This window comes from Camelus ferus, chromosome 15 (assembly GCF_009834535.1).
Source record: "Camelus ferus isolate YT-003-E chromosome 15, BCGSAC_Cfer_1.0, whole genome shotgun sequence".
Classification (NCBI taxonomy): Eukaryota; Metazoa; Chordata; class Mammalia; order Artiodactyla; family Camelidae; genus Camelus; species Camelus ferus.
The window spans coordinates 17,811,755-17,822,677 of record NC_045710.1 but is presented as its reverse complement, the minus strand read 5'-3'; the positions used below and the strand labels follow the sequence as shown (position 1 = coordinate 17,822,677).

Genomic DNA, 10,923 nt, shown 5'->3' with positions numbered 1-10,923 from the left:
GAAGACAATGAAGGCTAGAAATAAACCAGGGTAGACAGAGAAAAGGACAGATTCAAGAAACATTTAGGAGTTAGAATGCCTGGCGATACTTTTAAGGGTAAGGATGACACGTACAGGTCTGCAGGCAGAAAGGCATGAGCAGAAGAGAGACAGAGGATGCTGGCTGTGGAGGGAACAAGTGTGGGTAGTGGATACCCCGCTCCCCCCGCAGGTAGGCTGCAACCTCAACAGTCACTCCTGGGGTTGCAGGCCAGAGAGGGAGGGGCCTCCCGGACTGGAGAAGTCATTAGCAACCTGCCAGAACCGGGTTAACAAAGGCAGGACTACAACTCCCAGCATGCCACAGCCTAGTGGGGTGACGGCGGGCGGTGGCTGCGCTGCACCCGCCTGGTGGGCGCAGGACCTGGGTCGGCACCAGAGCCTGTCATTCCGGAGGGGTCTGCAGGGGTGCGGACTGACGATGCACCCGGGTCCCCAGCGCACTGGCTGCGCGGGGCTCGCGTCTCCCGCCCCGCGGCCCCGCCCCTTGCCCCACCCCAGCCGGGCAGCTTAGCTGGGGCCGCAGCGCGGCGGCAACATCACTCTCGCCGCCGCTGCTCCGCCCCGTCCCCTTCTGTTTTTCTCTCATTCTCCGGTGGCGACGGCTGGGAAGGCGGAGGCAGAGGCAGCAGCAGCCGCGCTGGCTGCAATGAATGATCCCCCAGCTGAGGGGGAGGACGCCAGGTGAGCCTCTGCCCTCGGGAGGGCCGGGACCCCCGGCCTCCCAGGACCTACGGCCCCCGCCATGGATCCCTAGAGGAGGGGGAGGACGGGGAGGAGAAGACAGCTCTGCCACCCACCCCCATCCCATTTTCCTCTTCCTTTATCTCATTGTTGCCGTAGCTGTTTACGGCAGCTCTCCCTCTGCCCCAGCATGGGGCGGGCTCCGGGAACTGCCATTCGGCAGGCTGTGCTCCCGCAGCTGCCCGGGGATTCTGCCTAATTCTTCCTCCCCAGCCGGTGCAGCGAGGACCGGAGAGCGGTAGAGGCCCGGACTGCAGCAGCGGCGGGGCCACCTCCCAGCATCCCCACCCTAGGAGGCTGCATGCAGATTGAAGAACGGCGCCTGGGGGCTGGGCTGAACCCGCTGATCTGGACCTAGGGAGGACAGCAGGACTTCCCAGGCTGCAGAGGGGGCCTGGGGGCAGGAAGGACAGAGCAGCAAGATGGCCAGTAAAACCAAAGCCAGCGAGGCCCTGAAGGTGGTGGCCCGGTGCCGCCCCCTCAGCCGGAAGGAGGAGGCTGCTGGTCATGAGCAGATCCTGACCATGGACGTGAAACTGGGCCAGGTGACCCTGCGGAACCCCCGCGCTGCCCTAGGGGAACTGCCCAAGACCTTCACCTTTGATGCCGTGTATGATGCCAGTTCCAAGCAGGCAGACTTGTATGATGAAACCGTGAGGCCCCTGGTAGACTCAGTGCTTCAGGGTTTCAATGGCACCGTGTTTGCCTATGGACAGACTGGCACAGGCAAGACCTACACTATGCAGGGAACCTGGGTGGAGCCCGAGCTGCGCGGGGTCATCCCCAATGCCTTTGAGCATATTTTCACTCACATCTCGCGCTCCCAGAACCAGCAGTACTTGGTCCGGGCTTCCTACCTGGAGATCTACCAGGAGGAGATTCGAGACCTGCTCTCCAAGGAGCCTGGCAAAAGGCTAGAGCTGAAGGAGAACCCGGAGACAGGCGTCTATATCAAGGACCTCTCCTCCTTCGTCACCAAGAATGTCAAGGAGATCGAGCACGTGATGAACCTGGGGAACCAGACCCGGGCGGTGGGTAGCACACACATGAATGAGGTCAGCTCCCGTTCCCATGCCATCTTTGTCATCACCGTGGAGTGCAGTGAGCGTGGCTTAGATGGCCAGGACCACATCCGCGTAGGCAAGCTCAACCTGGTGGACCTGGCTGGCAGCGAGAGGCAGAACAAGGCAGGCTCCAACACAGCTGGTGGGACAGTCACACAGTCCACGGGTGGTGGCAGTGGCGGAGGCAGTGGCAGTGGTGGAGAGAGGCCTAAGGAAGCCTCCAAAATCAACCTCTCTCTGTCTGCCCTGGGCAACGTGATTGCTGCTCTGGCAGGCAACAGGAGCACCCACATCCCCTACCGGGACTCCAAGCTGACCCGGCTGCTCCAGGACTCTCTGGGGGGGAATGCCAAGACCATCATGGTGGCCACCCTGGGGCCAGCCTCTCACAGCTACGATGAGAGCCTCTCCACCCTGCGCTTTGCCAACCGGGCCAAGAACATCAAGAACAAGCCCCGGGTGAATGAGGATCCCAAGGACACGCTGCTGCGGGAATTCCAGGAGGAGATCGCCCGCCTGAAGGCCCAGCTGGAGAAGAGGGGGATGCTGGGAAAGCGGCTCCGGAGGAAGAGCAGCCGCAGGAAGAAGGCCGTGTCAGCCCCGGCCGGGTACCCTGAGGGCCCAGTGATTGAGGCCTGGGTGGCAGAAGAGGAAGATGACAACAACAACAACCACCGCCCGCCCCAGCCCATCCTGGAGTCAGCCTTGGACAAGAACATGGAGAATTACCTTCAGGAGCAGAAGGAGCGGCTGGAAGAGGAGAAGGCGGCCATCCAGGATGACCGCAGCCTGGTGAGCGAGGAGAAGCAGAAACTCCTGGAGGAGAAGGAGAAGATGCTGGAAGACCTGCGCCGGGAGCAGCAGGCCACAGAGCTGCTCGCAGCCAAGTACAAGGTAAGGGCCCCAGTGGGAGCAGGGGCACTCCAGAGGTCCCCAGAGGGACCTGGGCTGGCAGGCTTTTCTCTGAGGTTCTGTGGCCTGGCCTGAAGCAAAGTGTCCTGCCCTCCTGCCAAATGCTCCCCTGGAGAAGCCAGGCAAATTCCTATGACTCCAGGCTGCCAGGCAGAGCCTCCCAAGAGCACCTAGGAGGGGGTGCACACACACGCGTGCACACACACACACAGCAAAGCAGGCAAGTAGTCTCTCAAACCAGTGAGCTTGGGCTGGTCTGACCTGCTGCATGTGAGTCTCTGCCAGTGGTTCCCAGTATCCATCAGGTCTGGGGGATGCCAGGCGGGCCCTCCGCCTCTTTGGGTGTGTGTTCTCACTCTGATGTAGCCTTCTCCCCGTGATGTCCTCTCTCTGCAGCACCATCAAACCTCACACCATTTTAATATCTGACATTTTCACAGTTTACAAAATGCCCCGCCTCCATGATCTCATTTGATCCTGATAGTAGCCATCAAGGTACTGGTTTTAAAGCCCCATTTTACAGGTGAGGGACTAAGACTCAAGAGAAGTGACATGACTGAGGTTCCATCCTACAAAATGACACAACTGAGCTGCAGCCAGTGGCCCTCGTGCTCTTTCAGTTCTTGGATGGCAGGACGGGACCATGAACGGGTCTTTCTCCTGTAAAAGCAGCTCCTGGGCCCATGCGGTGCAGGGCCATTGCTTGGTAGCTTCAGAAGGTGATCGTGCAGAGGATAGGACATACTGGAGACCTGCGGTCTAGGCCTGGCTGTACTACAGCTTTTTGAATGACCTTATGTAAGTTGCTTCTTCCTTTCCTCAAGCCTCAGTTTCCCTTTTTATAAAATAGAGAGTTGGCCTGGGTGATCTCTGAGGCTCTTCTAACCAGAGAAGTAAAACAACTGGCCCCCACACCCAGGCCTCATCCCAGTAAGAGCCACTTCCCCATTGCTCTGAGAGACATCAGGGCCTCAGTGTTCTTCCTGAGCTGCTAGCTTCCCAGGCCCTGGTGGCGCTTAGCTCCGGAGGCTCCCCTGCCTGGCCAACCACAGACCCATTAAATTTCAGTGTTGCACATGCCTCAACTCCACGTTCCAGGCATTCCCAGGTCCTGGGAGCCCTCGACACTGGTGATTGGAGGAAGGATGCAGGGAACCATGAGCTGATGACTTGCTGGGGAGAGCAAAACCTTACCATTTCTTATTCCCTGTCTGGAGTGTGGGCTGGGGAGTAGGGAAGCCCTGCCTGGAGAAGGCGAGTGGCAGCCACTGGAAGAGGGACAGATAAACTGCATGCCGTTGTCTGTGTTATGGGAATGTGCCGCCACACCAGGGGCGCTGGCTTTGCTTGTTTAATATTTAATTCACCTCCAGGAGCTCAGTAAGTGTTATGCTGAGCCACTTCCTCAGAGAAAGAATCAGGGGCCTGTCACATTTGAAGCCATCCTGAGAGAGGCACAGTATTAAAGACAAGACAGTTAGACTCAGCTCTCCCTAGGAGGAAAGGAATGGGGCGGTCTGGTGCTTTCCACTGGGAAATCTTTCATGGGCAACCTGTCATCGGATTCATTACCAAGAGCCCCACCACCACCCCTTGCTCCCCTTCCCCACGCACCCTTAAAGCTGGGAGGCAACAGAGCCTAAGAGAGTACAGAGGTATACTTCAGCCCCGAGGAACTGGGTGGAGGGGATGGAGCAAAGGATCCAATGGGGTCCTTTCCATTGGGAACAATGGGGTCTCCATTGTTGGCCACTGATTGTCTCCCTCAGTAAGATTCTTGGACCTAAGGCGATGTGGGCACAGATAATAAAGCAGTCAAGAGATCAGGGCGGCCAGCACCAGAATTCTTGCGCCAGAGGCATAGCCCACAGAACCCTGCATCTTATAGCTGCAGGGGCCTTGAAAAACTGCGGTCCGAATTTGCTAGGGCCACATATGTGAGTTGAAGGGACCTGTACTCTTTCTACTTGGTCCAGCTTCTTTCCATTACACCAGAATCCTGATGTTGTTACCTGAGCTATTTGATGTGCAGAGTAATTTTTTATGTAACTTTTTTATATCTTCATCTCATGGAATCCTCCCAGCAACCTCAGGAGATGGGTGTAACTATTTCCGTTTGACAGTGATGAAAACCAAGGCTGGGGAGGTTGCGTGACTGTCTTGATGACCCTGGGCTGATGGGCAGCAGAGCCAGGACTGGAGCCCAGGTCCTCTGAAGGCCCCAGACCTCTGCTCTTTCCCAGTCTTCACGGATCCCTCCGTGTTTGCTCTCTGTGTGACTCAGGGCAAAAGCCTTTGCCTCTCTAGGCCTCGGGTTTCCATTCTTCCGATGAGAAGTCTGACACAGCTCCCTGGGGACTGGGTGACATGGTCATTATGTGCCAGGCTTTCAGATATAAGTGAAGGGGGAGAGAGGCCTGGGAAATTCCAGGAGGGGAATGATTCCACATCCTGTGACTTCTTATCACACCCAGCCCAGGATGAACAGCAGCCAGCAAGCCCAGAATGGAACCTAGACAGAGGACCCCAGTCTCCTTACAGTCCCCAAGGCACTGCTGGTTCCGCGTTGGGTGTTTCTGGGATGGAGGAAACAATTTGAGGGCTTGAGGGCTCTTGAGGGATCCACCGGGTAAAGCTGGGAGGAGCATGTTTGAGATAATCCCAGGCCTGCCTGTTTCACAGGATTGTGCCAAAGATTAAATGAGATCATTAGTGTGTGGGCATTTGAAATAAGTTGAAAGCTCTAAATAGATGGAGGGCACTAGCAGCCACAGGGTGGCTTCTGTCTGCCACGCAGGGCAGGGGTCCAGTGTTCTCCAGGACTGACATCTTTGTTGTTAGCTTAACTCTTTCCTTCCCCTGCCATCCCTGCTGCCTTGCCAAAACCCTGCAGCCCTGGGAGCAGAGCCGGGCAGGAAAGATCTGGGAGACCTCGGAAGGCGAGAGCCCTCCTGGATATTAGCTGAGTTTCTGCGCCCCGTCTGCAACGCACTCCAGCTCCCACTTTCTGAGCTATGACATCAACTCCCCTTCGCGCCTCCCCCCATTCCCTGCTTCCAGTCACACCACCCCGGGGGGCAGCTGAGCGGTAGCTGATGCGACCCAGTGCCCTCATTCACTCTCTCTGACTCATCCTTCAGTCTGTTTCGCCTGCTTTCCCTGCCCGCCACCTCTAGGCTCCCCGTTCCCTTTGTTCTGCCCTCACTATGTACAAACACTATGCCTGTCTCCTTGGAGTCTCCTTTCATCTCTTTTCATATTTACTGCGGACCTTGGGGGATGAGAGTCTGTGCAAATGTGTGTGGGTTTGTGACTGTCATCAGTGCATGTTTATCGGTAGTCATTAGCCGTCCATACTTGTGTGGGATCTCCGGGGGGTCTTGATAGCATCCTAGACCTAAGAGGTCGGGGGAGTTGGTAAAGTCACAGACAGACCCACAGCTGAGGTTATGGCCATGCACAGTGACAACTCAAATGTCTGTGCCCAGTGCACGTACTGCAGTGAGGACTGGTGGAGGCCCGTTCTAATTGTGCGAGAAAAAATTTTTAATGACTGTTTTAATTTTGAGCTTCATTTTTTGAGCGCTTGCACTAGGTGATTTCTAAAGCTTTGATTCTAGAGACTTAGAAGGAAAGGAGGGTGTTTAGGGGAGGCAGGTTACACAAAATGCAGGCTTGAACTGAAGAGAGGAGTGGAAGAGATAGAAGTAACAGCTCTGCTCGTTGATCCCCAAGTAAGTAGGTCTGGAGGGAGAAGAGGGGGGTGCTTGGCTGGAGCCCAGCTCTCTCTGTGGCGGGTGTGGAAAAGAGACCCTGCAGAAGCAGCCCCATAAGCCAGAGGGATGAGGTCATTACAGAGTCCAAATTGCTTTGAATTTTTACTGTCTCCTTTGTGGGCCCCTTTTCTTCCTCCCATTTCTCAGCATTGGGATTAACCCTAAATGGGATGCAAGAGAAGTTTCAAGCCTGAGAAACAGCAATAATAAGGAGTAAGAATAATGCCATTTACTTAACACTTGCTATATGCCAAACACTGGACTGGATGCTGTATACAAATTATCTCATGGAATCCCCACAAGCACCTTCGCAGAAAGGTGTTATTACTGTTCCCACTTTATACATGAAAAAAAAATCTGAGGTTTTGTGACTTCCCCAAGGCCTCATGGTTTGTATATGGCAAATCTAGTTGAGCCCAGGTTGGTTTGACACAAACTTTGATCCTCGTTTATGCTTAAGGAATTAGGAATGTCAGGTTGGGAACTGGTTGCTGGGGAGGTGGTGAAAATAAAGGAGCGAGTGTAAACGTGTTGAATTTGAGGTAACAGTCTGGTGGGCTGCTGGAGGTGACTCGGGAGTTTAGAAGCAAGTACAGGACTGGAAGTGGAGGTTGAGGGCTCGTCTTTAGAAGAAGACTCAAATAGACCCTTGGCCCTCTGTTCTAGACCCTCTCTCCCTTTATGTAAGTGACTCCCAAATTAAGGTCTCCTGTCCTGGTCTCTCTGCTGACCCTATTTTGTACAGTGCTGTATCCAGAGCAGAGACCTCAGAGTCAGGCAGGGCTGGGTTTAGTGATTTACTAGTTCTGAGACTTCAGTTTCCTCATCTATAAAATGGAATAGTAATAGTACCTATATGTCATAGTAATGTTGGGGGAATGAAATGAGATAATCAACATTAAAGCACTTTGCATGGTTCCTGGCGTGTAAGAGTTCAGTAAATAATAATTGTTTATTACTGTCATCTGCAGCTACCTAATGGATGTTTTCTCTTGGCTACCTTCCTGATATGTCAAACACATCACATTTTAGCTTGGCATTCAAGGCCTACCAGAGTCTGACTATAATATATCTCTTTAACCTTGCTTGCCCAAGTTAACCAACTAGTCTACCCAATCCTTTGAACATAGGATGTACCTCACTGCCCTTCTGCTGACTGCACTGTTTTTGTATCCTAGATTGTCCTGATAACCAGGGAGTGGGAATTAGGGGAGCAGGTTAAGCTCAATGTAAAGAAATTCTCAGCAGTTAGAACTGGTCTACTTCAAGAGATAGTGGGCTCCGATCCCTGGAAGTGTCCAAGGAGAGACTGAATGTCCGAGTGCTCCAAAGGGAGTCCATGTATCAGAAAATCCACTGAACTAGGTGATCTTTAATGTCCCCTCCTCTTCAGTGTCCTTCATTGTTAAAAGCAGTGTTTTTTTTTTTTTTAAGCAAAATCTGAAGTGTTCAGTTCATCTTTTTGAGATTAAGATCAGAGGATCTGAATATTAATGTATGAATTCAACCAATAATAGAAGGTATTTCCAGCTCTCTATCATGGCCAATCAGAGAAAGACAATGAGAAAAAGAAGAGAAGAAAATGGGGGAAAGACAGAAAAGAAATAGAGGGGGACGGTGAAGAGGGGAAAGAGAAATGGAGTCACAGAGCTGGGGAGAAAGGAGAGTGGGTAAAGGGTGGACAGCAGGGTTTCTGGGGAGAAGAAACCCCAACTGGGAGACAAAGTGCTCTAGAAGAGAGAGTTAAATGTCAGCATCATTCCTCTGTTCTGATCTCAATGTTAATCTCCAAAAAGCGCTGTATCCTGTCTCCGGAGACTCCCCAATAATCCAGGGAGCATCTGAGTTCCCAAAGCTGGTCTGGTTCCTTCCACAGTGTCCCCAGGGACACTAGCCCCACGCCAGACACACTGCCCCCATTCCAGCTGAGTCTTCCACTGCCCTTGAGAGAAGCTTCACGATAGCCAGTGACCAGGGCTCCAAGCTGGGTCTGGCATCTGGTCAGAGTCCATGGCCTCTTAGCACCGGTGGGAACAGTGACTTACACTCCTTCCTATCCTTGGTGGGTGTGATCAGTTAACAGAATTGCCATGAGGTGGGGCATTTTGTAATATAAAGACTTGACTGGCAGGAACTATATAAAATTAATACATTTCCATCAGATGTTCTGGGCTGCAAGTTATGTTGAGGCTCAGGAGGCCATTCGGTCCAGTATTGGGTTTCTCCTGATGTGCGTTGGCTGGAGGAGTGTATTATCATATTGCCCTTAGTCATTTCCAGCCCCCGGATAGCGCAAGATTGGATGAAGTGGCTGTGATAATGTTCTCATTGTGCTCTGAGGACCAGGAGGAAAGGCCTGGAATTCAGCTGGAGAAGGGCACCCCTCCCATCTGTGCCCTGCCAGCCTACTGTCCCTGGCCAGTCTGTGACGTTTCTAGAACTGGCTGGGCCTGAGAGCTGCTGAATCAGGTGGCCTGTGTAGATAAGAAAATGGCCTCTCTTCCCATCAATCCAGCCCTCAGCCAGGGGGGCTGCACAGGGCAGACCCCTGTGCTCAGAGCTTATAGGGCATCTGCGCTGGTGGTTTGGTGTATCTCAAATTTTTAATATCCTGAGAAATTCCTGGGCATTAACTCCTGCTCAGACTAAAGAGTTACTTTCCAGTTGTCTCCATTTCCTCCCAGATATACTCAACAGAGGAGTACCAGGCCCTGGGTCAAACTGTTTCTGTAGTGGGAGGTAACGGACCTGCAGGCTTTCTGCTTCTTCAGGTGAGCCAGCAGAATAATAACAGCAACAGTTGGCATGATAGTGGCGGCTCCCCTTTCTCTAGTGCATGTTTAATGCCAAGTACTCGCTGTATTCTTTGTGTGCCTTGTTTTATTCAGTCCTCACAATAGCACCACGAAGTAGTCATGTTTCAGTCTCCATGTGACAGGTGAAGGATACTGAGGCACGACAATTAAGGAACAACCCAAGGTCACATGCCAGAATATGAGCCTATGTCTGCTTGACTCCAAAGCCCATGACCTTCCCCTCCACCCTGTATCACCAACTCAAAAACGAAGGCTTCATGCCAGATCCCAGCTAATAGGTCTCTGTCCTTTCACGTGATGCAAACCCCCAGCCTCTGACCTCAGCCTAGTACTAGTCATTCATACAATCAGCAAATCTTTTCGAACACCGATGGCCAAGAATGTAAATCAGTAGATATGGCTGACTTCGTCTGTAAATTATTTAAGTTTCTGGAATGAATTATGAGAACTTACTAATAGTAGTTATCTCTAGGGATTTTAATAGGAAGGGGGTTTTATTTTTCACTGTATGTATATTTTTATAAGCCTATATTACTTTGTTAATTAAATAAAAGCAAATCTAAATTTTTAACAGAGGGAAACTATAAAAGAAATGCATTAACGTGTGGTTGGAGGATTGAGTTAAAGTTCATCTTTTTGAGATTAAGATCAGAGGATCTGAATATTAATGTATGAATTCAACCAATAATAGAAGGTATTGAATAAAGGTAATGAATAATTGAGGGAAATCCAGAGTTGATAATAATACTCAGTGATCCCCGGTTATTGGTAATGCTGTGACCTTGGACAAGTCACTTCACCTCCCAGGGACTGTAAGACATTATCAATAGATGATTCCTTGCTTTCTGCAACATTTGCTGATTCACCTTGGAAGCGGTGGGTCAGGAGCCCAGGATTAGAGATCAGCCTGGGTGAGGGGCAGTGAGGGCTGCAGAGGGATGACCAAGCATTGCCGGGAAGCTGGAGGTGGAATGACCCAGGATCTGTAAAGTACTGAGTCTGCACTTTGTGCATCCTTAGGTCTCATCCAGTTCTGACACTGTAGCATTCTGTCGTCTGTCTGGGCTTGCGTCCATGGTGCTGGAGAGAAACCCCCTGGCACGTCACAAATAAGTGAGGGAAACAGATGAGGGGAAGGATCAGATCTGAGGTGCTCGTGGTTTTCTCACTCAAGTAGATGAGCTGCTTTTTTCCTTCCTGCTTTTCTCCAAGGTGGACTGAAGTCTTTGTGGGCATCCATACCCTGTCGTGGATGAGACCGGAAGTAGAGTCCTGCTCACCTCACTCCCCAGCTAATATGTTTCCTGATCTCTGATTGTTCTTGATGAGAGAATGGCTAGCATTTGAAAGATTATTTATGTTGTGTTTTGAGTCATCCAAGGAGATGCAAGGCAGGAAACTCAGACTCAGGCTCCTGGTTTATGTCCCCTACTACAGGGAATCACTGGAAATAGCACTGTTCTTCCCTTCACCATGGTCTCATTTCTTCTTCCCTTACCGCTGGTTCCTCAAGATCTACAACCTGAGGGCCACAAAAAGAGAAATATGTCTGTGATGGTAGGAGTGGCCGTA

The 10,923-nt window shown here is 51.9% G+C and overlaps 1 protein-coding gene across 3 annotated transcripts in view; it reads left to right on the top strand.

Annotated features, from left to right (window-relative positions):
* The first annotated feature begins 352 nt into the window (after window positions 1-352).
* The window catches only part of KIF3C (kinesin family member 3C), a 34,246-nt gene continuing 23,675 nt past the window's right edge, over window positions 353-10,923 (top strand). For 2 of the 3 annotated variants that reach the window (XM_014563950.2, XM_006190214.3), the window contains exon 1: window positions 353-2,741. In XM_014563950.2, the coding sequence (XP_014419436.1) occupies window positions 1,206-2,741 (1,536 nt within the window). In that variant the 5' untranslated portion in view covers window positions 353-1,205. The remainder of the gene's footprint in view (window positions 2,742-10,923) is intronic. The other variant, XM_032497174.1, reaches the window with a different exon arrangement.